This window comes from Dipodomys merriami, unplaced genomic scaffold (assembly GCF_024711535.1).
Source record: "Dipodomys merriami isolate MVZ:Mamm:240054 unplaced genomic scaffold, mDipMer1.0.p SCAF_392, whole genome shotgun sequence".
Taxonomy (NCBI): Eukaryota; Metazoa; Chordata; class Mammalia; order Rodentia; family Heteromyidae; genus Dipodomys; species Dipodomys merriami.
Genome location: NW_027205515.1, coordinates 545,379 through 570,805, shown reverse-complemented (window position 1 = coordinate 570,805; position 25,427 = coordinate 545,379). Strand labels below are relative to the sequence as shown.

At 47.2% G+C, this 25,427-nt stretch overlaps 3 protein-coding genes across 15 annotated transcripts; 2 read left to right on the top strand and 1 right to left on the bottom strand.

Moving 5' to 3' along the window:
* Positions 1–604: 604 nt before the first annotated feature.
* Mrpl24 (mitochondrial ribosomal protein L24) lies at positions 605–7,442 on the top strand. Of its 2 annotated transcripts, none has more exons than XM_069990218.1 (6): positions 605–747; positions 5,380–5,621; positions 5,699–5,794; positions 5,993–6,096; positions 6,408–6,538; positions 6,853–7,442. In XM_069990218.1, exons 2-6 carry the CDS (start codon positions 5,439–5,441, stop codon positions 6,987–6,989), a joined length of 651 nt encoding a protein of 216 aa, XP_069846319.1. In that variant the 5' UTR covers positions 605–747; positions 5,380–5,438; the 3' UTR covers positions 6,990–7,442. The 2 variants fall into 2 exon arrangements, with proteins under 2 accessions (XP_069846319.1, XP_069846318.1); XM_069990217.1 differs by lacking the exon at positions 605–747 and adding an exon at positions 754–1,094.
* Positions 7,430–16,543, bottom strand: Mettl25b (methyltransferase like 25B). Of its 11 annotated transcripts, none has more exons than XM_069990207.1 (9): positions 16,434–16,543; positions 15,818–15,952; positions 12,973–13,097; positions 12,617–12,769; positions 11,703–11,765; positions 11,349–11,492; positions 10,076–10,557; positions 8,192–8,376; positions 7,430–7,710 (listed from the first exon to the last, which is right to left on the bottom strand). In XM_069990207.1, exons 1-9 carry the CDS (start codon positions 16,441–16,443, stop codon positions 7,589–7,591), a joined length of 1,419 nt encoding a protein of 472 aa, XP_069846308.1. In that variant the 5' UTR covers positions 16,444–16,543; the 3' UTR covers positions 7,430–7,588. The 11 variants fall into 11 exon arrangements, with proteins under 11 accessions (XP_069846308.1, XP_069846309.1, XP_069846307.1 ...); XM_069990208.1 differs by having other exon boundaries at positions 12,617–12,724; XM_069990206.1 differs by having other exon boundaries at positions 12,617–12,809; positions 16,434–16,542.
* Isg20l2 (interferon stimulated exonuclease gene 20 like 2) lies at positions 16,335–23,542 on the top strand. 2 transcript variants are annotated; one of them, XM_069990214.1, is made up of 4 exons: positions 16,335–16,600; positions 17,216–18,184; positions 21,043–21,243; positions 22,149–23,542. In XM_069990214.1, exons 2-4 carry the CDS (start codon positions 17,369–17,371, stop codon positions 22,260–22,262), a joined length of 1,131 nt encoding a protein of 376 aa, XP_069846315.1. In that variant the 5' UTR covers positions 16,335–16,600; positions 17,216–17,368; the 3' UTR covers positions 22,263–23,542. The 2 variants fall into 2 exon arrangements, with proteins under 2 accessions (XP_069846315.1, XP_069846317.1); XM_069990216.1 differs by having other exon boundaries at positions 16,600–16,688.
* The last annotated feature ends 1,885 nt before the right edge of the window (positions 23,543–25,427 follow it).

Below are 25,427 nucleotides of genomic sequence, written 5' to 3'. Positions count from 1 at the left end.
GTTCCTAGTTGCCTAGAGGCCTTGCTGATCATAGATCAGTGGTGAAAAAACATACTTGACCTGATTTTTATAAAAGAGAGGGTCAGATGAGAGCAAATCAGGAGTCAGGAGATCTGGTTCAATTTTGAGCTTCACTAGAAATGCCTGCCACCTTTAACTGGTGATGAGAGTGTGAGGAAGGCTGATAGAATGGAATCCTGCTTGTACTCTTAGTACTGAATCTGATCATTTCAGATTCCTTCCAGATCTGACATTTTGTGACTAGATAATTTATTAGCATTAGAAGAGTCACTGTTTCATCTCTGCCTCTAGGAAACATGATCGTTTTTTAATCTGCCGTAGCCTTATAAGCAGAAAAGGACAAGGACAGTAATAGTTGTAGTCATGGAATGAGATCTTTGAACTGGAAGCTACAATCATCTAGAAAATGGAGCCATTTCTGAAAACTACAATTCCCACCGACCTCCACGCTACAGGACATGCGCAGCAAAGGTTCAGCGTCGTCAGCCTATCCTGTTTTGCCTTCAGTTCCCGACAGGCTTCTGACTTCCTATTTCCGGTCGAGCTTCTTGCTTCAGCCTTGCTTTGTAGAAGGACTGCAACTCCCAGCATGCTGAGGCAGGAATCCTTGAACTTCACTCTGTAATTAGACTACATTTCCCAGAAATCCGGTGAGCAGGGACAGGCAAGGTTGAGCAGCCCAGTGACGAAGTTACGCACGGCCGCTCAGCCGCACGGAAACAGGAGGTGAGGTTGGTCGGTGGGGAGGTAGACGCGGGAACGGACTCGGTTGCCTCCCCTGGATTTCTTTACGCTGGGAAGTTGGAGCGTGTGTGCTGAAGATTGCTGGGGCCTAGGGACATGGTTAAGATCTGGGTCTGCACCCCAAACGGGTTGGTAGAGAAATCCATGGCAGCTGTGGCCCCAGCGGCAGATATTGGACCCCAGCGGCTTGCGCTTCCAAATGAAAACCGGCCTCTCCACGATGTGTAGAGAACCAAAGGAAGGTCTGAGGGGTGCACTGTGTGGCCGATTGGCTCCCCTAGAGCTTCAGATCTAGAATGACGTGCTTGGGGAGCCTCTACAGCACTCAGGCAGGTGGCTTGGGTCTTAAGATTTGCCTAGTTCCAATCAAGCTGTTTGTCATTCCAGCTCTCAGGGGTACCTTAGATAACTTGCATCTTCCTGGGCAATGTAAAGACAAGATACCGGTAATAGTGAATTTCCCACCATTTGGTTTGTCACGTACGCATGTATCAGTTTGTAATTTGTTGAATCTGAGTAGGAATGCTTAAACCCTTACATTCAGCCAGCATTATTATTTTTGCCCGTATTAGAATGTATAAAGAAGAAAACTGGATTGCGGATGCGCTTGCCCAAGTGCAAAATCCTCATGGGGGCGCGCGGGGGGGTAATTAGCTCACTATTCATATAAATCAGTTATTCTTTTCCTTATAATGTGCTCACAAGGTTAAAAAGGGCAAGCCAGGTGCCTGAGGCTCAGACCTGGCTGAGATCTGGAGGATCACAAGATGAAGCCAATCTGGTCAGAAAAGTTCCATAGACTTCATCTCTGAAATAACCAGTAAAAAGAACAGGATGATGGGGGGGGGGGGGGGGGAGATGGATGTGGCTCAAGTATTAAGAGTGTGAGCCTCGAAAGCACAAAACCTTGAGTTCAAACCCCAGTACTGAGAAAAAAATGCAAACATTAGCTGGACATAGATGCACATCTATGTGAGAAAAGTGCCTTTTCTCTAGTTTGCTTCCTTTTAAGGGCTTGAACTCAGGGCCTGGGTGCTATCCCTGAGCCTCTTTGTGCTTAAGGCTAGCACTCTTATTTGTGCCACAGTGCCAATTCTAGATTTTTTTCTGAGTAATTTATTGGTGATGAGTCTGATGGACTTTTCTGCCCAGGCTGGCTTTGAACCAGGATCTTCAGATCTCAGCCTCCTGAGTAACTAGGATTGCATGGATGAGCCACTGATGCCCTGCTGTTCTCCTCCTTCCCCCCCCCCTCCCCCGGTTGGTCATGAGGCTTGAACTCTGGGCTTGGGCACTGTCCCTCAGCTCTTCAGCTCCAGGCTAGAGCTCCACCACTTGAACCACAGCACCACTTCCGGTTTTCTAGTGGTTTCTAGTCTCACAGACTTTCCTGCCCAGGCTGGCTTTGAATGGTGACCCTCAGATCTCAGCCTCCTGTGTAGCTAGGATTACAGGCGTGAGCCACCAGCGCCCAGCTTGTGTTGTTTTAATGAAAAGGTCCTTCTTTGGTTAGGTAGCTTGGCCCTTGTTAATTATATTTTAGCTACATCTTTTTCGTGACCTGCTTTAAGACATCTTGTTCTTGAATTTTAGTTGCATCTTGTTAATTAAGCCACATCCTTTTGCAGACTGTGAACCTGAGTTCAGCCAATTTGAGCAGAGGTGCAGGGCCTGCTAGATTATGGATAAAAAGGCAGCAGTCTGCCTGCTCTGTGTGCTTGGGTTGCCAGATTGTGGCTGATGGTGCACCTTTTTGGAGAAGTAAACAGCCTTGCTGAGTTCCCTTCAAGTTGGTGTCCTTATTTCTATGTGATGCCCCAACATCCTAAGCTATTTCTAACATATAATCCTAGCAAAAGGGAGACTGGGACAGTAAATTTAAGAACTGCCTGGGCTCCACAGGAAGACTCAGTCTCAAAAAAAAAAAAAAATAGCATGGCACCAACCTCCCTATACAGTTTTATGTATAGTGAAACATGCCTAGAAGTTGCCTAATATTACACAGTCAATGTGACAGAACTGGGACTAAAACCCAGATGCACTAGGGAGTTACCAATCAGGTAATTCTGACCCTCCAGTTTAGGGCTTGAACTCAGGGCCTGGGCTCTGTCCCAGAGCCTCTCAGTGCTCAAGGCTAATACTCTACCACTTGAGCCACAGCACCACTTCCAGCTTTTTCTTTTTTTTTTTTTTTTTTTTTTTGTCGGCCGTGGGGCTTGAACTCTGGGCCTGGGCGCTGTCCCTCAGCTCTTCAGCTCAAGGCGAGCGCTCTACCACTTGAGCTACAGCGCCACTTCCAGTTTTCTGGTGGTTTATTGGAGATAGGAGTCTCACGGTCTCTCCTGCCCGGGCTGGCTTTGAACCGCGATCCTCAGATCTCAGCCTCCTGAGTAGCTAGGATTACAGGCGTGAGCCACCAGCGCCCGGCACTTCCAGCTTTTTCTGTACTAAGGAAATCAAATCCAGGGCTTCATGCATGGTAAGGAAGCACTCTACCATTAGGCCAGATTCCCAGCCCCAGGTTAGGGGGGTTTTTTGGTTGTTTTTTTTTTGTTGTTGTTGTTTTGGGTCCGGTCGTGGGGCCTGAACTCTGGGCCTGGGCACTGTCCCTCAGCTCTTCAGCTCAAGGCTAGTGCTCTACCACTTGAGCCACAGTGCCACTTCCAGCTTTTTTCTTTTTGCTTATGGGGTGCTGAGGAATTGAACCCAGGGCCTCATGCATGCAAGGCAAGTGCTCTACCACTGAGCCACCTTCCCAGCCCAGTTTAGGGTTTTTTATGCCATTATTGCACACTTGTACTTTGAAAGTACATTTATGCTTATCTATAAATGAGACTATTGATTCTTCATCTGTCCTTAGCAAAGCACTTAGCAAGCACCTAGCATGCTTAATAAACTGAAGCACTTACACACATCCTCTCACTTATCACCCAAGCTGGCTTTGAACTCAAGCTAAGATCCTTCTGCCACCCCACCCAGCCAGCAGTTTATGCCAATTCTTTTTTTTTTTTTTGGGGGGGGGGGTCCGGTCATGGAGCCTGAACTCAGGTCAGGGCCTGGGCGCTGTCCCTCAGCTCTTCAGCTCAAGGCTAGCGCTCTATTACTTGAGCCACAGCACCACTTCCGGCTTTTTTTCTTTTTGCTTATGTGGTGCTGGGGAATCGAACCCAGGGCCTCAGGCATGCAAGGCAAGCGCTCTACCACTGAGCCACCTTCCCAGCCCCGCCAATTCTTTTACTACCATAATTTGGTCTACCATCCAAAACTGAAAGGCTTACAACACTTAAGTTGGGAAATTTAAGTCCCAGCCACCTTAGGGTACATTAGAAAACAAGCTATCTTAGGCACTAGCGGTTATTTTTTGTCTTGAGGACAGAAAGTAGGATTAGGACATTTTAAGCCATTTTTGTCTGTTACCTTTTCATTTTTCCTTACAACTGTCTTTGTGTCTTATGTATGTTCCATTACTAGCTTATTTCCTATCCTATTACTTTTTCATTCATTCTTGAGTACCTGCTATATGCCAAGCTGTACTGAGAGTTTCTGCACTCAATAGTAAGCTATATACCCTCATGTTTTTTTTTTTTCAAGTCAGACACAGGTAGATTTGTCAGCTAACCCCACGTAGTAGCTTTGTGACCACTGACCAATTATTTAACTTTGTTCTCATCTACGAAGACACCATGTTGTGACGATTCAATGAGAAAAGGTTCATTAGGCAACAAAGTCAAGTGCTTTAAAAATGTTCCCACCCAAAGGTGTAACTCATTTTTTTTCTTGTTGGTCATGGGGCTTGAACTCGCCTGGTCACTCTCCTGAGCTCTTAAGCTCAAGGTGAGCACACTACCACTTAAGCCAAAGCGCTACTTCCTGTTTTCTGGTGGTTAATTGGAGATAAGAGTCTCACAGACTTTCCTGCACGGGCTGGCTTTGAACCTTGATCCTCAAATCAGCCTCCTAAGTAAGAGTACAGGCATGAGCCACAGGTGCCCAGCCATAACTCATCAGGTAAAATACTATTTATTGGTCTGAGAATGTGGCTTAGTGGTAGAGTACTTCCTACCATGCATTAAGCCCTGGGTTTGATTTCCCAGTACCACATAAACAGAAAAAGCTGGAAGTGGTTCTGTGGCTCAAGTGGTAGCATGCTAGCCCAGAGCAAAAGAAGCTCAGGGACAGTGCCCAGGCCCTGAGTTCAAGCCCCAGGACTGGCAAAAGATTAAATGAATTTTTATTATTTATGGAAACAAATTCCAGGAAATGGAAAGAACGTTCCTTTCCCTCTCTCCTCCCTTTCCCTCTCTCCTCCCCAGAGCTGACAAAGTTTGTTAAAATGTGTTTGTGACTTTAACTAAGGATCACTATTCATAATACTGTAAAATATGTGAAGTTTACGTAATCACCTAATCTCAATTTTAAAAAAAGAGAAGGGATGGTTTAGGAGTGATGAGTGACAATGTTGTCAGACACCTTGTATTCATATACTGTTTTGTAGAATGGGAATTTCTTTGTACAACTACTTAAAACTTTTTAAAATTATATATATATATATATATATATATATATATATATATATATATATATAAAACGTTCCTTTCCTTCTCTCTTCCCCAGAGCTGACAAAGAAAATTTGAGTCTTCCACTTGTTAGGTGATTTCTCACAGCCTCCAACCATGCGTCTCTCTGTTGTGCTGGCCCTGGCATCCAAGGTTACGCTACCCCCTCACTACCGATATGGGATGAACCGTCCAGGCTCCCTGGCAGACAAGAGGAAGAACCCTCCATGGAGGCGGCGGCGTCCAGTGCCTGTGGAACCCATCGCTGATGAGGACTGGCATCTGTTCTGTGGGGATACAGTGAGTGCTTCAGACAGCAGAGTGATTGGGAGGTTCCAGGGCAAGAATCCCTCCCTCATCATCCTATCTTCCCATAGGTGGAAATCTTAAAAGGCAAAGATGCTGGGAAACAGGGCAGAGTGATTCAAGTAATCCGGCAGCGAAACTGGGTGGTTCTGGAGGGACTAAACACAGTAAGTGAAGAGCGGTGGGACGCTCAAGACATCTGCATCACCTCTTCCTCCCTTTCAAGTGCAGCACAGGGTCACCGAGGGGCTGGTTGTACAACAGAACTTCTACTTTTCAGCTTGGGGTAAATGTGCTAAGCAGCAGTGGGGTAAGCCCCTTTTACATCTGTGGTTTCTGAAACCCTCCTCCTTTCCCTTGGATAGCATTACCGCTACATTGGCAAGACTCTGGATCATCCAGGAACCATGATCCCTAGTGAAGCACCATTGCTCCACAATGAGGTCAAGCTAGTAGATCCCGTGGACAGGCAAGTACATGAGACTCTGTCCAGAGGGCTTCCTACTCTCTGAGTCCATAGGTGTATTGTCCAGTGCCAGGGGTGGATAGTTCACTAATCCATTGGGATGGTATGATGGATACTCTGTTGATTTCTACTCAGACTCAGCAAATCTCAGGAGTCCATCTCCTTGACATGGTTCTTTGTAACACTGATGCAGAGGTAGAGAAACAAGGTGGAAAAGTTAGTCGTTTCAACCATTCATTGATGGTGCTTTTGGGTTTGGGGCATAGTACATGTACCTTGGCTTCTACGTCAGGCTGTCTTTTTCTATCTGCCAGGAAACCTACGGAAATTGAGTGGAGATTTACTGAGGCAGGAGAGAGAGTTCGAGTCTCCACAAGATCAGGAAGAATTCTCCCCAAACCTGACTTTCCCAGATCTGATGGCATTGTCCCTGAAACCTGGATTGGTGAGGCTGGGGAAGGGAAGGAACAGGATGGGGTGGGAGGGGTGAGAGGGAAGGATAATATCCATACAAGTTAGCAGCAGCTAGGTGTGGTGGTAGACACTATATCAGCACTGAGGAGGCCAAGGGTGGGAAGTTGACAAGCCCAGGCTACTATCAAGACCTTATTCTAAGAAATTAAGGGCAATGGATATAGCTCAATGGTATAGTACTCATCTAACATGGAGGGCCCTGAGTTCTACCCCCCAACAAGGAAAAAAAGAAAAAGACAAGTTGGCAACTACCTTAACAACTATCTTCTTTCTCTGGCTTAACAGATGGCCCCAAGGACACATCGGTAGAAGACGCTCTAGAAAGAACTTACATTCCTCGTCTAAAGACACTAGAGGAGGAGGTGATGGAAGCAATGGGGATCCAGGAAACTCGAAGATATAAGAAAGTCTATTGGTATTGAGCCAAGAAGAGCAGCTTTTTTCTGCTATCTTTATTTTGAAGGCTAAGGCAACTCTTCCTCAGATACCAATAAAGAGACCTGAGCCCCATGTGCAGTCTGTGCTACGATGGTGCCCAAACCCCTCAAGTGACTCCCCACAGAGCCACTTCATAAACAGCTTTCCTCATAGGACTGACCTGGGAGGGACATTAGCCAGCCTGAAGGCAGCCCTCCTAATGGGCAGTTTGAATGTTTTGGGAAGGAAGCCAGAAGGAAAAGGAAGTCCCTCCAGTGGAGACCCCTAGGCAAGATGTGTCCATTTAGCCACTCTTATGGAGGATATGGGCAGTGGGCATGCGACTTCCTGCACCTTTGTAGGGAGAGTGCCACCTGCACTTTACTTACAGCATGGAAGAGAATGTCTTCCAAGTTTTCATGAATTAAAAATAAATCTTCACACAATCTTGCAGTAAACATGGACATTTAAAAAGGGTTGAAACTGAAGTTTTGCAGGGAGCCAGGATTCCAACCATAATGCAGAATGCTGCTTCTCCGGGTGACAAGGTGCCATTGGCTATTCCCAGTGGAACAGGGTCTGAGATGAGCCCTTCTTCAGACTGTCAGCTGTCTTCAGTTTCCAGAGCAGAGAAGGCCTGACCCAGGGGCATCTTGGTGGCCACTAGAACCATGTTTCTGGGAGAGAGTTCAGGGCTGAAGATGGGTAGGAGCTCAGCATGAAAACCTAAAAGAAAGGCAGAGTTGATCACCTTGCTCAGCCAATTCCTGCCTAATCTATGGGCATAGCCACTTCTCTCCAGGAGAAACTGGACTAAGCCATTTCTCCAGGAGCAAGGATACTGATGGACCTGGGGAGGTGCAGCTACAGGCTGGCTTTTTTTTTTTTTTTTTGGTCCAGTCGTGGGGCCTGAACTCTGGACCTGGGCACTGTCCCTCAGCTCTTCAGCTCAAGGCTAGTGCTCTACCACTTGAGCCACAGCACCACTTCTGGCTTTTTTCTTTTTGCTTATGGGGTGCTGAGGAATTGAACCCAGGGCCTCATGCATGCAAGGCAAGCGCTCTACCATTGAGCCACCTTCCCAGCCCCTACAGGCTGTTTTAATATGAATTTTCTTTAGCTAATCATTTACCCCACCAAGTGATAAACCAGACCCAGCAGGTTAGGGGACTGAAACTTGAGTAAGCCCCAGAACTTGGCCCCTTACCCTGCTCTTGAAGATAGAGCAGTCGGTCCAGCAGAATCAGTGTCTCCACTAGTGGGGCCATGAGGAGGGCCAGGCTAAAAAAGGCCACCACACGATTCTCCTGGGCCTCATGGGCCTGAAGAGCAGCCAGATTCAGTGGCAGCTGGGGATCTAGTCCCACTCGCTGTAAACCCCGCTGCACGTATCTGTGGGATGAGCAGACAGCACTCAGTTCTGACTTAGGCACCTCCACCTCCCACTTAAAACTTTGCTAATCAGATGATTTAAATGGACTCCTGGTGTGAGCCCAATAAAGACTGTTTATGCCTCAAAAAAAAAAAATTAAGAGGCAGGATTTCATTATGTTGCTCTAGCTAGGCCAAATTTCTAGGCATAAATGACTCTTAGCAAGTGCTTGGCTTAGTATGTAACATTTGTTTTTGAGATAGGGTCTCACTCTGTAGCTCATGGTGGCATCAAACTCACAACCGTTGTCTTAGCCTCCTGAGTGCTGGAGATAGATATATATCACACTCAGCCAGCTCACAACCGTTGTCTTAGCCTCCTGAGTGCTGGAGATACAGATATATATCACACTCAGCCAGCAAACTTTTTTGAGTAGGATGGGTGTGTGTGTGTTGGTCTTGGGGCTCGAACTCTGGGCCTGGGTGCTACTCCTGAGCTCTTCAGCTCAAGGCTAGTGCTCTACCACTTGAGCCAGAGTACTACTTCTGATGGTTTATTGGAGATAAGAGTCTCATGGACTTGCCTGCCCAGGCTGGCTTTGAGCCACAATCCTCAGATTGAGTAACTAGGATTACAGGCATGAGCCACTGGTGCCAGGCTTGGTTAATTTGCTTTTAACTTGCCTAAGCCACAGGATGCAGCAAGGATGTTTTCTCTGGCTGTAAACTACCTGATTATTTTTGCCTAACTTTCCCCAAGTACTTACTCTTTAACTTAGGGCCTGGGCACCATCCCCAAGATTTTATGCTCAAGGCTAGCGCTCTACTACTTGAACACAGCAAGGACTTGTATGTGTATAATTGGAGATAAGAGTCTCATGGACTTTCCTGCCTGAGCAGGCTTTGAACCATGATCCTCAGAGCATAGCCTCCCAAGTAGCTAGGATTACAGGTATGAGCTACCAGCTGTCAGCTCTTTCTCACTCCCCCCTCCCCCCCCACCCCCACCCCCCAGTCCTGGGGCTTGAATTCAGGGCCTGGGCACTGTCCCTGAGCTTCTTTGTTTATGTTGTACTGAGGAATCAAACCCAGGGCTTCATGCGCTCTACCACTAAGCCACATTCCCAGCTAGTTTTATTGTTTTTTGTGTGTGCCAGTACTGGGGCTTGAACTCAGGGTCTAGGTGCTCCCCCTCAGCTCAGGGCTCGTGCTCAACCATTTGAACTATAGCTGCACTAACAGTGTTTTGGTGGTTAATTGGATGTCAGACTTAGGGATTTCTTTCCTGAGCTGATTTAAGACAAGATATCACAGTATAGCCCAGGATAGTTTTGAATTCAAGATTCTTTCTTGCCTTTGCCTCCCAAGTACTGGGATTACAGGCATGCTCTACCATACCCAGCAAGAACAACTTCTTTAGGAGAAATCTGGAATAGGCAAGGAATTTGTTTTTTTTTTTTTTTTTTTTGAGGGGGGGTGGGGGTCCGGTCGTGGGATCTGAACTCTGGGCCTGGGCGCTGTCCCTCAGCAATTCAACTCAAGGCTAGCACTCTACCACTTGAGCCACAGCACCACTTCCGGCTTTTTTCTTTTTGCTTATGTGGTGCTGAGGAATTGAACCCAGGGCCTCAAGCATGCAAGGCAAGCGCTCTACCACTGAGCCACCTTTCCAGCCCAGGAATTTGGTTTCTAGTTGGATATGCCCACTCCCAAACCTCACTCTTCTATCTTGAGCTCATGGACCCTGGGGATCCCCTGCACGCCAGGCCGTTGGAGTTCAGGGCAGGCATGTCGGATCACTGTCTCCAATGCTGCTCGATAGCAGTGGGTTCTCAGGTCCGGGCGTGCTTTCTGTAGCCGCTCAGCATATTCTTCCAGGGCATGGCAGGCCCCTTCCCGGAGCCTGTAGGGCAGTTCATAGCCAGGCAGGTCAGCTACCCACTGACTTAATGGGTAGCCACCAGGGTCGCTGAGCTTCATGTAGCAGCAGCCCACTGAGGCCAGGGCCACCACCTCAGGGCAGCAGCAGAAGTGCCTCAGTAAGGCAACACTGAGATCGCCACAGGCATGGAGGCCTGTGAGCAGCAAGCGGGTACCACCGTGCTGAGTGCTCTCCAGGGGAAGCAGAAGCTCCTCACACAGGTCTATGGGGTCCACCCACTTTACAACATGCTGAGGCAAGCATCGGCCTCTTTGGACCACCTGTGGGGAGGGGAAAGGACAAAGACAAATGGAATGTGTGTTTGCTATCCCCAGGCCACCTCATGCCATAGGGAGGACATGTCTTCTGGGTTACTTCCCAAGTATGAGAGAAGCAGGGAACAGGAGAGCTGGGATAAATTCTGGGTACATCATTATTAAGCCTTTTGTCTTTCAGACCATTTTCCGTTTTCTCCCCATTATTATTATTATGCTAGGGATCAAATCCAGGGCCCATGCTGGCTAGGCAAGCATTCTACCATTGAGCTACACAGAAACTCTTAGGTATTAAGACTATTATGAACAAGAAAACCAGGAGCATGGGGGTTGTAGCTCAGCATAAGGTCTTAAGATTCCATCCCCGGGCTGGGAAGGTGGCTCAGTGGTAGAGCGCTTGCCTTGCATGCCTGAGACCCTGGGTTCCATTCCTCAGCACCACATAAGCAAAAAGAAAAAAGCCGGAAGTGGCACTGTGGCTCAAGTGGTAGAGAACTAGCCTTGAGCTGAAGAGCTGAGGGACAGCGCCCAGGCCCAGAGTTCAGGCTTCACGACCGGACTCCCACCCCCCAAAAAAAAATTCCATCCCCACCACTGCAAAAAAAAAAAATCCACTGGCCAAAAATCTCTTTAAGGTATGGAGAAGTTTTGAGGACAAGGAAAGGAACAAGGATATAAGAAATAAGGATGCCATCATCTCAAAATGAGAAACTTGAACGTGGGAATTTAGTTTCAGTACCCAAGTCCTGCAAAGCAGATCTGCTTTTGGAAACATGGCTGCAAAAAAAGTGACCTACCCTTGGATTCCTCTTCTCCACTTTTGCCAGAGCCTGAAGGAGCTGCTGATCCAAGTACTGGGCTCTCTCTACTAGTCTCTGATCTCCTTCAATGCTCTTTACCATCAGCCCCAGCCCCAGAGACATGAAGCGGGAGAGATGGCCCTGAAAGGGAGAACAAAGACAGTCTGTTCAGTGTCCTATTCACTGTCACCCTCCCTATCAGTGGCCTAGATATCTGGGCCCCATAGGCTTAATTTCGGTCCTGCTGGTTTCAACACTTCGCAGCACCTGATTTCCTGGGCCTGAGGCCTGAGAACTTACCAGCCCTATCTTTCTGACTCCAAAGGACAATTATTAGGGGGTCTGGCTCACCTGGCCTGAGCCCACATCCACAACCTGGGTGCAGCCAGTGAGGTCACTCAGTTTCTTCACCAACTGAAAGAGGAGGAAATAAAAATCTTCTAACTACTGGCTTTTTTTTTCCCCCTAAGACTAGGACTTGAACGGAATCAGATACTTTTGCTCATTGGCTGGTGCTCTACCACCTGAGCCCTGCCTCCAACCTCATGACTATTGGCTTTTGACTCCAGGACAGCCATAATGAGGCTAGTAGAGCCAAAGATAGCAGAGGAAGATGGATGAAGGGTGCCATAGACACACAAGAAAAACCGGGTCTAGAGATGTAGCTCAGAGGTACAGCGCTAGCTTAGCATGCATGAGGCCCTGGGTCCTATCCCCATCACTTAAAAAAGCAATAAAGATATAGAAACCAGAGAGAAGGAAAAGGTGAGTACCCTGGCCAGATTTAGACTACTCTGCTTGCCCCTAAGATTGGTGACTCAGTCTCCTCCACTGAAGCCAAAAGCTGACTGTAGAGATGGAAGAAGAAGAATCCTAGCTATTTTAAAGGCTCAGATCACAAAAGACTCCTCTCCAATTAACTGCAAACTGCTGGTCTTGGAAGTGTGGTTTAATTGGTAGAGCACCAGCTATGAACAATAAGCGGAATGAGAGCATAATACCCTGAGTTTAAGCCTCAGTATTGGCACAACAAAATAAATAAAAAGACAGTAGTCTTAGACGCAGGCACCAATCAATCAGGAAACAGACAGGAAAAGAAACACACCAGCACTGAGATAAGATTATATAGTAAGTAAGTTCTACTAAGAAAGGGAACACTGAAGGCCTCTAGTCGTGCATGTGGAACAAAAGACAAACTTTAACCCAAAGGCTTTACAGGGTACTAGGGTTCCCAGACATGATCTACAATCCAGCCATCTTCTCACCTCTCCTAGCCTCCGGATCTCATGCTGCTTCTTAGGCTTGACATGTTTCCGGAAGGGAGCTGTCAGTCGAGAGCTCTGGCTAGGGTTCTCCAGGAACTCTGAGGGGGTCTGAAAGCCAGGTGTCCGGGTAAAGGCCAGGGCACAGGCTGTGGACTTCAGGGCCAGTAAGGTAAGTGGCCACACCGACCTGTACCTGAGATAGTCCAGCCCAGTCCACCAGTGAATAGTCCCATCACATCCTGAGAAAACCAGTTTACATCCCGGGGGCCCTACGAAGACTTTGTGAGACTGAGTAACCATTTACTTCAAGGCTCAGTGCCTTGAGCTCCCCAGCACAGGGCCCCTCTAGCCCATACCTGACTACCTCCCCTTCCCCAGGCATCCCCAGCAGCAGTGTGGCCAGTTGTGGTGGGTCCAGTCCATCCAGTGCTTCCTGCCATGAGCAAGGGAGTGTGCCCCACAAGTTGTCTGTGAAAAATTCCTGCAGAGGGGAGAAACAGTCAGCAGGATACTACCTACTGCCATTCCCAATCTTCCCACCCCAATCTGAACTCTCCACCTCATCACCTACCTCTTTCCAGAAGGTGTCTGCTGTCTGACAAGACCACTAGCTGTCACCAACAACTACCTGCTCTTTATGAATAAGCTCTTCTTGCAACCCTGCTCCAGCTTCCCCCAGCTCCCAGGTGGCTGACCTCTGCTTCTCAGAGCCTAGACTATACTCTGGACACATGTGATTTCAGCAATGTCCTCACTTATTTCATGCATATTTTCACCACTTAGCTAAACATAAAGGGTAGGAACAGTATCTTTTTCACACCTGTATCCCTAACACTACCATAAATTACCATTTAGCAATCTGCTATCACATGTGTCAGAAACTTTTATATTTTACTCATTCATTTCATCATCAAAAATTCTGGGGCCTTAGGACATATACCAAGCTTTTTTCTAAGCTCAGGGAATGAGACAAAATTCTACCTCTTATACAGTTTACTTGAAAAAAATTTCAGGGCTGGGGATAAACTCTGTTGTAAGTGCTGTCTAGCATGTGTTTTAGGCCTTGGTTTTGATCTTCAGCACTGCAAAACAGTAACAATAATTCCAGCTAACATCAAATATCACAGACAAAACTCATGAAAGTTATGTAATGGGGAACTTAATGGAAGACTAATTTAGACAGGGCAATGAGAGAAAACTTGTCTGTGCACACTGAGACAAAATAATAAATGAGTCACTCATGTAAAGAAAACGCAGTCCACTAGGTTGCTGGTGGTTCAACACCTATAATCCTAGCAATCTAGGACTGGCAGAAAAGAGGGGGGTGTATAGTCCAATGGGCAATGATGACTCACCTGTAATCACAGTTACTCAGGAGGCTAAGAGCTGAGGCTCAGGGTTCAAAGCCAACCCAGGCAGGAAAGTCCCGTGAGACTCCTATCTCCAATAAACTACTCAAAAAAGCCAGAAGTAGTGTTGTGATTCAAGTGGTAGAATGCTCACCTTGAGCAAAAGAGGCCTAAGCTCAGCGTTCAAGCCCCAGGACTGGAAAAAAAAAAAAAAAAAATGTAGCCCAATAGACACTGGTGACTCACCTATAATCCTAGCTACTCAGGAGGCTGAGATCTGAGGTTCAAAGCCAACCTGGGCAAAAAAAAAAAAATCTGAGACTCTGCTCTCCAATTAACCAACAAAACGCCAGAAGTAGAGCTGTGGCTCAAATGATAGAGCACCAATTAGTAAGGGAGAGTACTCCCTCAGTTCAGCCCCAGTACTAGCACACACACACACACACACACACACACACACACACACACACACACACACACACACACACACACACACACACACACACACACACACACACACACACACAGAGTTCAGCCCCAGTACCAGCACACACACACACACACACACACACACACACACACACACACACACACGCAGTCAGTAGCCAGCATTCAGCTGATACTACTCACAAGCATTGTTGTAAATAAGAGTGTACTTTTAAAAAACAGCATCAAGGGGGCTGGGAAGGAGGCTCAGGGGTAGAGCGCTTGCCTTGCATGCATGAGGCCCTGGGTTCGATTCCTCAGCACCACATGAGCAAAAAGAAAAAAGCTGCAAGTGTCGCTGTGGCTCAAGTGGTAGAGTGCTAGCCTTGAGCTGAAGAGCTGAGGGACAAGGCCCAGGCCCAGAGTTCAGGCCCCACGACCGGACCCCCCCCCAAAAAAAACAACCAGCATCAGTAAGTTGTATGGAGGGGGAGTGAATTACTTTTGGGTGCTGGGGACCAAACCCAGGGCCTGACTCATGCATTATAGGTATTAGAGGTATCACTATTTTTCAGAAGTAGGGTCAACATAGGTATTGCATAGTGAATATGGGAAGAGAATAAAATTTGGTGGGAATGAAGAAACTGCAGAGGTGAGATCATAATATTAAGGCATTAGTATTTCATCCAGTCACCTAGAAAAACAAGGGAATGCCATGGTAAGATTCATCTTGAAGTAGATTTAAAGAGAACAGGAAGTTGCTGAGGAAAGATATAATGTTAGCTTGGGGCAGGTTGGTGGCAATGAAGATGGAGACAAATGAATCAATTTGGGATCTATTCTGAAGGTAGAATAGAGCCAAGAAGACTGGCTGGAAAAAAAAAAACGAATTGTGATTCAACGAAGCAAGGAAATGAATTAAGAGTGGCTTCAGAATTTAGTGGATGATGGCGCCATGTATATATACATCAACTCATTTTTCACAATGATCCTTCATTTTATTGTTGGAGAAATCCGGGATAGGAGTGAAAACAACTAAAGTCAACAGGTAAAAAAAAAAAAAAAAAAGGCAAGATTGTAGTCCTACACTGACTGTAAATCTGAACTGTATCATAAAATTTATCGAAAGTTGGGAGGAATGAACATTCATGCTCTTGGAGCACCTTGCATGTTCCTAGCAAAGTTCAACAGAATGTAACCGCAACACAGCTCAAATTGTCCATGAATCCTGTCACCCTGCATTTGGGAAAAGTCAGAAAGACAATCTAAGCATTAGAGAAGAAGGGAAGGAATCATTTCCGTTTTAAGCCTTTCTGTTCAGAGTGAATATAATAGAAGAAGTCAAAGGCTAACTCCAGACACTCGTCTTGGCCACCTTAACCAAACAAACACCAAAAGCATTCCGCCCACATCCCTGCGGCCTTACGATGATGTAGGCATCCAGGATGGGACGGTAGAGCTCCAGGACACGGGTGAGGTTCACAGCTAGCTGTCTCCTCTCCCCGTAAGAGAGGCCACGGGCAGAGACGCCCGGCATCCCAGGGGGTACAGCCGGTGGCGCCTGGCGCGAAGACGAAGCGAGATGGGATCCAGGGTGAGCACCAGGCTGGCTCAAGATCCGGGTTGGGCTCAGCTTGGACACCGATTCCCAACGCTGCTTTTCCGGGAAGCCACAGCAAGCTTTAACATAGGAGGCGCCCCCCGCAGCCCGCGCACCCCCGGACTTCCCCAGTCGTGACTGCTCACGGCGCGAAGCTGCTGCGTCGGTGCGCGTGCGGCAGTGATACCGCCGTGACGTCACAGAGATGAGCCGCGGCGCAGAGCGGGTCAAGTCACAAGTCCCACTATTCTCGCCCGCCCCCAACCCACCCCCTTCCCGGAAGTGGGGTCCCAGTTCCCGGCGCTGAGGTTCCGGTTTGTCGCGGCCCCTCCACACCTTCGAGTTGTACCTCCACGGGGCTAGAGGGGCCGGGGAGCGCATCCCTCCCCCGCCCCCACCCACGCCACCCCCCCCTCCTCCGCCTCTGCCGCTGCTCTCGCACTCGGAATCATTAGCGTCGCTACCGGAAGTGGGGGTGCACCGGACGCGCGGGCGCCGACCCCCGGCCCGTTTCAACCCGCGCTCCTACCGCCCCGGGGCTCGTCGGCGCGCGCGGATTTCCGCATCCGGTTCCGGGCGCTTCCGTTCCTAGTAGGGTCGGTCTAAGAGGTAGGTTTGTGAGCATGCCGGGAAGTTATCCACTCAAAGCACCCCTGGGCTGCCTCGATCTCCGAATCCTCCCCGCCCGGTGCCTCTGGTATGTGACTCAAAGGCCCTTGTTTGGGAGGACTCGGGCGATGTGTGTGTACATAGATGTTGTTCTCCCACGTGGAGCCGAGGAAGAAGGGTGCCTGGTACCTTCATTTGTGGAACCAGCATTGTACGCCTGGGTAATCAGAGGTCAGCTATGCCAGGCTTGCCCGTCCCTGCTTTCTAACAGACTTAGATGTTCTCTTTCAAGGCCGTTCCAGAACAGGCCGATCCTGTTCTGGTTTCCTAGACCTTGCAGAGTTGAAACTCATTGGCCTCGCCATCCCCAGCTTGCTAGCACACGCTGTCTTCGACCTTCAGCCCCTTCGTTTGAGGAAGGAAACAGACATAAGGAAATGACCTTTCTCAGACTTACCTGATTAGTTCATTGTGGTGCTTCATAAGAAAATAGGCTTCCTGCATACAGTTCGCCTTTTATCATTTCAATGTTGTTCATTTACCCTTACCTGGAAGGTTGTTCTGATGTTTTTCCACCCTTAAGTCCTATAGAGTCTTAATCTCATTTTTCCCCAGGCCTATGGATGCAGGTACCAGAATCACTTTGGACCCCACGTTTTTCTCCAGACCACATGTTGGACAATGGGATTCAACAAAGAATGAGTTCCTCATCTTTCTTCCATACTTAAGCCATTCTTCCCAACTGCTGTCCCACCATTCATTGTCTTCATGTCTACCATACTCCTAAATCTGGATTTTGGGGAGCCTCCCAAAAAGACATTAGAAGGGAATGCCAAGCACCAAAGATTTGTCAAGAGGAGACGACTGCTGGAACAGAGAGGCTTTCTGAATAAAAAGAATCAGCACCCTACCAAGGTAACTAAAGTGAACCCAGACCCTCCAAAGAAAGGAGGAGCTCAAAACATGGATGGCACCCGGAAGGCCCCTTCCTTTCCAAAAAAGAAAACAACTGCCTCCAGCAGCGGATCAGAGCAGTCCCAGGATAAGAAAGCAGCTGTATCTTGGTTGACCCCTGCACCTTCAAAGACTAATTCTGTTGTGGCGAAGATAGATTTGCTGGGAGAGTTTGAGAGTGCCCTTCCAAAGATTAAGAACCACCCAAAGCCCTCCCAGAAGAAGAGCATCCAGCAGAATGACTCCCAGAAGAATGGCATTCAGAAGAAGGACCCTCAGAAGAATGGCATCCAGAAGAAGGACTCCCAGAAGAATGGTATCCAGAAGAAACCCTCTCAGAAGAATGCCACACAGAACTCCACCCAAATTCATTTAGAGAATAAGTGCTCTGGAGCATCCCAGAACTTGCCAACCAAGATGGTGGCAGTTGACTGTGAGATGGTAGGCACAGGACCCAAGGGACATGTTAGTTCCTTGGCACGATGTAGCATTGTCAACTACAATGGAGATGTGCTTTATGATGAGTACATCCGTCCCCCTTGCCACATTGTTGACTACCGAACCAGGTGGAGTGGTATCTGCAAACAACACATGGTGAATGCCACACCCTTCAAGACTGCACGGAGCCAGGTGAGAAACATGGGGCATCAGGGTGGGGAAAAAAAATCAGGCCTTTTTTTCCAAAAGGTATATCACTGGGATAAACACCCCACAGAGAACTATGGAGGGAGGGAAAATATCAGATGATTAAGAAAGCCATGCCCGATGCTGGGGCTCATGCCTGTAATTCTACCTACTCAGGAAGCTGAGATATGAAGATTGCAGCTCGAAGCCAGCCTGGGCAGAAAAGTTCATGAGACTTATCTCCAATAAACTTCTCAGAAAATGCCAGAAGCTGTGCTGTGGCTTAAGTGGTAGAGCTCTAGTCTGAGCAAAAGAAGCTCAGAGACAGCACCCAGATCTTGAGTTCAAACCCCAGGACTGGGTGGGGTGCGGTGGGGGACCTAAATCCAATGCTGATGGCTCATGCTTGATTTCTCCTTAAGAGGTTGAGATTTGAGGATTGAGGTTCGAAGCCAACCTAGGCAGGAAAGTCAGTGAGACTCTTGCCTCCGATAAGTTACCAAAAAAGAAGATGGAAGTGGAGCTGAGCGCCACAGGACCAACACGCACCGCGCCCCCCCCCCCCAAAAAAAAGGGTCCTTGGGTTCTGCCAGTAGTGGGGAAGTTACAATTAAGTGGTAAAACAACTTTCACTAGTCAAGATCTATTCTACTGGTGGTTCATACCTGTAATTCTGCTCAGAAGACTGAGATATGAGTATCACAATTTGAAGTCAGTCTGGGCAATAAAGAGACTCCAATGTCCAATTAACCAGTAAAAAGATAGGATTAGAAGTGTGGCTTAGTGGTAGAGTGCCAGCCTTGAGGGGAGAAAGCCAGGCAAGAGCACAAGGCCCTGAGTTCAGGCACCAATACCAGCATACACAAAAAGGAAAGAAAGAGAGACAGACCTATTTTGGGGTTTTGAGTGTGATTGATCTGGGGACTGGGAGTTTGCATCAAGAAATAACAGCTAGGCCGGGCGCTGGTGGCTCACGCCTGTAATCCTAGCTACTCAGGAGGCTGAGATTTGAGGATCGAGGTTCAAAGCCAGCCCGGGCAGGAAAGACCGTGAGACTCCTATCTCCAATAAACCACCAGAAAACCGGAAGTGGCACAGTAGCTCAAGTGGTAGAGCGCTCGCCTTGAGCTGAAGAGCTGAGGGACAGCACTCAGGCCCAGAGTTCAAGCCCCACAACCGACAAAAAAAAAAAAAAAAAAAGAAAAAGAAAAAGAAATAACAGCTAATGCCCAGCGCCAGTGGCTCACGCCTATAATCCTAGCTACTTAGGAGGCTGAGATCTGAGGATCAAGGTTCAAAGCCAGCCTGGGCAAGAAAGTCCGTGAAACTCTTTATCTCCAATAAACCACCAGAAAGCCGGAAGTGGCGCTGTGGCTCAAGTGGTAGAGCACTAGCCTTGAGCTGAAGAGCTGAGGGACAGCACTCAGGCCCAGAGTTCAAGCCCCACGACCGACAAAAAAAAAAAAAAAAAAAAAGAAATAACAGCTAATGATGGAACTGGACAGAGCAGTGGTTGTGAAGTCCTGGACATGCTTAGGAAATGGCATAATGTTGATACAAGGACTGGGCATAGTTGTATTGTCAGATGCCTGTTATAAAGGGCATGAAAGACATCAGGCTGGTTATGGGGTTATAGTCTCACTGATCAAATGGGGTTATAGTCTCACTGATCAAATCCAGCCTTGTGCTGGATTTGAGAGAACAAATTAGGAGGAAAGGGTAGGCTAGAAGAGAGTTGAAGAGGGAAGAGAGGAACTAGCTGCTCTAGGTAGTCCACCAGAGGGCACCCTTGCTCCATTTTTTGTACTTTCAGGTCCTGGCCCTTTGCTTTCTGTGGACCCACCAAGTTCCAATAATTCCTTATATGCCAAAACAGTCTGTTGGAAAAGGTTTGAAAAGTCTTGACAGGAGGCATCAAAGGGCCCATACAAGGAAGGGACAGAAGATGGGGTGGGTCTCTGACAGCGGATTGTTGTATACAAGATAAAGGGAATAATGGGTAAATCGTAAACTACAGTTAAAGTCAAGAGCAACTAACCACTAGGATACTGATGAAAATCACAGGCTCTCCTCCCAAAGTAACCATACATTTAATTGGGGCTTCTATTGCCTCCCTGGAGTTCATCTTTGATATATTATGGGCTCCAGTCATGTGTGTAAGGCCAGCATAGTGAGTCACATGTTCAGTGCAAGTTCCATTTACTAGTAAAAGGCAGATTAATCCATCATGGGGTGGGAATTAGTAAGAAGGTAAATAGCCTCAGGTGATATAGATCCAAACAAGGTTACACACACTGCTTTTATCCTGGAAAACAGAAGGTGGATTTCAGGAGACAGAAGACTTGTGGGAGAGGACTCTCCAAGGATGGAGTGCATATGTGGGCAATTGAAACTAACTGGGTCTGGCTTCAATGGCTCACACCTGTAATCCTACCTATTCAGGAGGCTAAGAGGATTGTGTTTTGAAGCCAACTCAAGCAGAAAAGTTTGTGAAATTCTTATCTCCAATTAATCAGCAAAAAGACAAGTAGAACTGTGGCTCAAATGGTAGAGAGCCGTCCTTGAGTAAAAAAGAGATAGTTCCCAGGCCTTGAGTTTAAGCCCACTACTGGCATTCATGCACGTATGTGCGCGCGCGCACACACACACACACACACACACACACACACACACACACACACACACACACACACACACACACACACACACACACACACACACACACACACACACACACACACACACACACACACACACACACACACACACACACACACACACACACCCAGAGATACTGATGGCCATATTGGGCTTTGCTCTCACTTTGAATCTCTCTTCTCTTTCTCTTCCATGCCCTTTTTCAGATCTTGAAGATCCTCTCAGGGAAGATAGTGGTGGGGCATGCCATCCACAATGACTACAAAGCCCTGCAGTACTTCCACCCGAAGTCCCTCACCCGCGACACCTCCCAAATACCCCTCCTCAACCGGAAGGCCAACCAACCAGAGAATGTCACCCTGTCTCTAAAGAATCTCACCAAGAAGCTGCTGGACCGAGATATACAGGTATCCTCTCTCAGGTGTTTCACACCCCACAAATCCCACCTCTTGGGCAAAAGTAGAGGCTTTTATTGCTAACTTTTTCTTTTTTTCTTTTTTATTGGTCATGGGGCAAGCCCCACTGGGCCTGGGCACTGTCCCTGAGCTCTTCAGCTCAAGGCGAGCTCTACCACTTGAGCTACAGTGCCATTTCCAGTTTTCTGGTGGTTAATTGGAGATAAGAGTCTCACGGACTTTCCTGCCTGGGCTGGCTTTGAACTGCAATCCTCAGATCGAAGCCTCCTGAGTAGCTAGGATTACAAGTGTGAGCCACCAGCACCCAGCCTTTCTTCAGGCTCTGATCCTAAAAGTCCTCTGACTGTAGAACTTCAAGCAGGATTGTCTAGTGGGGGGAATTTTGGCTAAGTAGTAAGTAGTCTCATTGTCTGTACAGAGGAATAGTAATTCCTTGCCTCTACATCGTAGAACATTTCAAATAAAGAGGAGAAAAAAAAAAGCTCTTTTCTCCCTAAAAGAAAAGACGAAAGGGCTGGGAATGTGGCTTAGTGGTAGAATACTTGTCACAACAACAACAAAAGTCAAATGAGAGGACAAGGTCCTGAGTTCAAGTGCCAGTAAGAGCAAAACAATGACAGGGAAGATAGAAGACTCAGAAGGCCTGTCTTTGATCTGGAACTTAAGACTAATACGGTATATACAGCCTGTTCTAGAAAGGCTTTAAGTGGATGGCAGAAAGGCTAACTGGGAATTGAACTCTGGGATAAGGGGTAGGGCCAAAGTTCTGTCTTGGCAGCCCACAAGCTGCGAAAGATACTGTGTGTGTGTAGCAGGGTGAGGAAGAGTACAGAATTGTTTGGGAAGGAAAGAAACAATTCTTATGGCTTTATGCTCTTTTCTTCCTCCCTGTTCAGGCTGGGAAAAGTGGACATTCCTCTGTGGAAGATGCCCAGGCCACCATGGAATTGTACAAGTTGGTTGAAGTCGAGTGGGAACAGCACCTGGCCCAGAATCCCCCCCAAAACTAGCAGCTGTAGAAAACAGTATCAGGAGAAACAGGCAGTAGATCAACACACAGTCTGCCCACTTCACACCTGTAGAAGCTAGAATTGTTGGGGTGAGACTCAACCCCAGAACTTAATATCCATTGAAATTTTACCTCAGCTGTTGTGGTCCATGTCTGGTTAAATGTCCATGGAAGGCAGAAGCCTTTGTGTCAGAACCTAGCCTTAGACTGTTCACCTCATATATGGTGCTAATCACAGGTCCCAGGGTGTTTTGTGCCAGTCAAGCTTTTTGACTTTGAGGGCAGACATACATAGTTTCTCACACTGCCTTATCAATAGGCTGGCCATGGGAGAGGCCCTATGTTAGTGGTTCAGACGTACCTTGAATTCTTTGCCCACATTAGGCTCAAGTGATCCTCTTACCTCAGACTCCTGAGTAGCTGGGACTATAAGTCCCAGTGTGCAGCTGCAAGCTTGTCTCATTTTATGCCTTTGGTTTTCAAGTAATTAACAGCATCCTTTCATTTTAAGTGTTCTGGTTGGTATTAAATGTGGTACATGCCTATGATTTTAGTTACTCGAGAGGCAGAGGTACTAAGATCCCAATCTCAGTTAGAGATTGGTCCAGGCAAAAGCAAAGACCCTCTCTAAAAACAAGCTATGTTGGATGCTAGTGATACACACCTATAATCTTAGCTCCTCAGGAACTTGAGATCTGAAAGATCATGGTTCAAAGCCAGTCTGGGAAGAAAAGTTAGCAGGACTCCATCTCCAGAATAACTCAAAAAGCCAGTGTGTAGGTATGGTTCAGTTGATAGAGTGCCAGCCTAGCAAGGAAGGTGAGTGAATGGAAGCCCTTGGTTCTGACTCCAGTATTTTAGGTGGGGGAGGGTAGAGATAAAATGATAAAAACAAACTAAAGCATTTTCAAAAGGCTACCACCTGTCACTCAGGTGGTAGAAGTCTTACCTAGAAAGCACAAAATTCTTGAGTTCAATCTCCATTATGGCAAAAAAGAAAAAACAAGTGTCTTACCTGGACACTATAATTGTATGGTCACATGACATATCACAGACTCACCTTGTGGCTCAGAGTTTGGATCTAGCCTGTTTAGGAGACCATCCGCTGATTAGCAAGGTGAAACGCAGTTCTTAGAGCATACAAGGTAGTGAGATCAGACTTGTGATTTAGCAATCTCATTTTAAAGTTACACGAGGATTTACTTAATTTAGGTTCCACTTGGTGGGTTAAATGACTTAGATATTTTATTGGTTTTTTTTTTTTTTTTTTTTTGAGATAAGAGTCTCAAAGACTTTCCTGCCCTGGCTGGCTTTGAACCTCAATCCTCAGAACTCAGCCTCCTGAGTAGCTAGGATTACAGGCTTGAGCCACCAGCTTCCGGCTTAGTGGGTTTTTTTTTTTTTTTTTTTTATCATTTAACTTGCTAAAAACCTCTTAAAGATTCAAATGATTTATTTGATAAATTTTTATAATAGAAACAGGTGTATTGTGGTTTCTTTTAGACTTAACACTGTCACAGGTATTGTGGGGCACTGTAGTTCTCAAAGGGTGCCAAGATCTCTGGGTGGCATCAGTTGGGCTCCTTGTTTGCTAGAAGTTATCACAAAGTACTAATCAGGACCAGGCATGGTGGTGCATATTTCTAATCCCAGCTACTTGGGAGACAAAAGACAGGATCAGGGTTGAGGCCAGTCCATGAAAAAGTTGCCAGGACCTGGAGCTAAGTAGGGGAATGGCAGTCAGACTTGCCCCGGTTAATAACCCACAGCTGTTCAAAACAAAAATAAAGCAGAAGGGCCAACGTATGGCTCAACTAGAGTACTTGGCCCCTGAGTTCAATTCCTAGTATCACTAAAAACCAAAAAACCCCCACAAGTACCTGTTGCCAGTGGCTCATACATATAAGCTCCTCAGGAGACTTGAGATCAGTAGGAAAAGGTTTGAAGTTAACCTATCAGAAAAAATTGCTAGAATCCTCCAGAATAACCAGCAGAAAACAGGGCTGTGTGTCTCAAATGGTAGAGACCCAACTTAGCAAGCCCAAGGCCCTGAGTTCAAACTCCAATACCACAAGAAAAATAAAGCACTGACTAAGTCTTTGTTACACAAATGGTGCCTTGTTCTCATCCATTATCTATCACAGGTCAACAAGCACACCTGAAATGACACCCCAAGCCATTTGAACACCCTCACATATAGGGTGTGTGACCGAGTGAGTGAGGTAGAATGAGTCAGTGGGCATGAGGGGAAGGATAGAGCGGGGGAGGAACGGTGCTTGGTGACGCCATGCAGGTCACTGCTGCCAGCTCTTCATTGGTGGCACACACCCTTGTCTTGGCAAAGTGAGTCACGGGTAACCTGTTCAGGATTACTGTGTTGCAGTGTCTTGAGACCACAGACTCTACTGTACATCAGGACTTATGCGCTCTTGAGAGGCCAGTCTGCCTTACAGCCACTTACACGAGGGAATTTCTTGCAGCCCAAGTAGAGCCAACACTTGGTCTGGTTTTACATCCTACATTGTAGGATCCGTTTGCACAGGCAGCTGTAAGAGCTCCGAGCAAGTTCGGTCCTGTGAGCCCCCACAATATAATGCCCGTAACTTCTCACAAAGAGGTGCCAGGTGCTCTTGAAGGCCACACCAAGAATATAAAACGTATGTGGAAGCAAGTCTGATTGTGTGTGTGTGTGTGTGTGTGTGTGTGTGTGTGTGTGTGTGTGTGTGTGTGTGTGTGTGTGTGTACGTGTACTAGGGCTAGGGCTGCCTCTTAGCTCTTTTGCTCAGAACTTGGGCTTTTCTACTTGAGTCAGCTTTTTTTTTTTTTTTTTGATCGTGGGGCCTGATTGGTGTGTGTGTGTGTGTGTGTGTGTGTGTGTGTGTGTGTGTACTAGGGCTAGGGCTGCCTCTTAGCTCTTTTGCTCAGAACTTGGGCTTTTCTACTTGAGTCAGCTTTTTTTTTTTTTTTTTTTGATCGTGGGGCCTGAACTCTGGGCCTGGGCGATGTCCCTCAGCTCTTTAGCTCAAAGCTAGCACTCTACCACTTGAGCCATAGCACCACTTCCGGTTTTCTGTGTGGTTTATTGGGGATAAGAGTCTCATGGCCTTTCCTGCCCCGACTAGCTTTGAACCTCGATATCCTCAGATCTCAGCCTCCTGAGTAGCTA

What these genes read in the sequence shown, in the direction of transcription:
- Isg20l2 (XM_069990214.1), top strand. Translation starts at nt 17,369, where the DNA reads ATGTCTACCATACTCCTAAATCTGGATTTTGGGGAGCCTCCCAAAAAG. An exon ending in TCAAGACTGCACGGAGCCAG is followed by an intron (nt 18,185 to 21,042) that starts GTGAGAAACATG and finishes GCCCTTTTTCAG; the next exon opens with ATCTTGAAGATCCTCTCAGG. An exon ending in TGCTGGACCGAGATATACAG is followed by an intron (nt 21,244 to 22,148) that starts GTATCCTCTCTC and finishes CTCCCTGTTCAG; the next exon opens with GCTGGGAAAAGTGGACATTC.
- Mrpl24 (XM_069990218.1), top strand. Translation starts at nt 5,439, where the DNA reads ATGCGTCTCTCTGTTGTGCTGGCCCTGGCATCCAAGGTTACGCTACCC. An exon ending in TTCTGGAGGGACTAAACACA is followed by an intron (nt 5,795 to 5,992) that starts GTAAGTGAAGAG and finishes TCCCTTGGATAG; the next exon opens with CATTACCGCTACATTGGCAA. An exon ending in CTAGTAGATCCCGTGGACAG is followed by an intron (nt 6,097 to 6,407) that starts GCAAGTACATGA and finishes TCTATCTGCCAG; the next exon opens with GAAACCTACGGAAATTGAGT.
- Mettl25b (XM_069990203.1), bottom strand. Translation starts at nt 16,372, where the DNA reads ATGCGCTCCCCGGCCCCTCTAGCCCCGTGGAGGTACAACTCGAAGGTG. An exon ending in TCCTGGATGCCTACATCATC is followed by an intron (nt 13,098 to 15,817) that starts GTAAGGCCGCAG and finishes TCCCCTCTGCAG; the next exon opens with GAATTTTTCACAGACAACTT. An exon ending in AGATCCGGAGGCTAGGAGAG is followed by an intron (nt 11,493 to 12,616) that starts GTGAGAAGATGG and finishes TCTCCCTTTCAG; the next exon opens with GGCCATCTCTCCCGCTTCAT.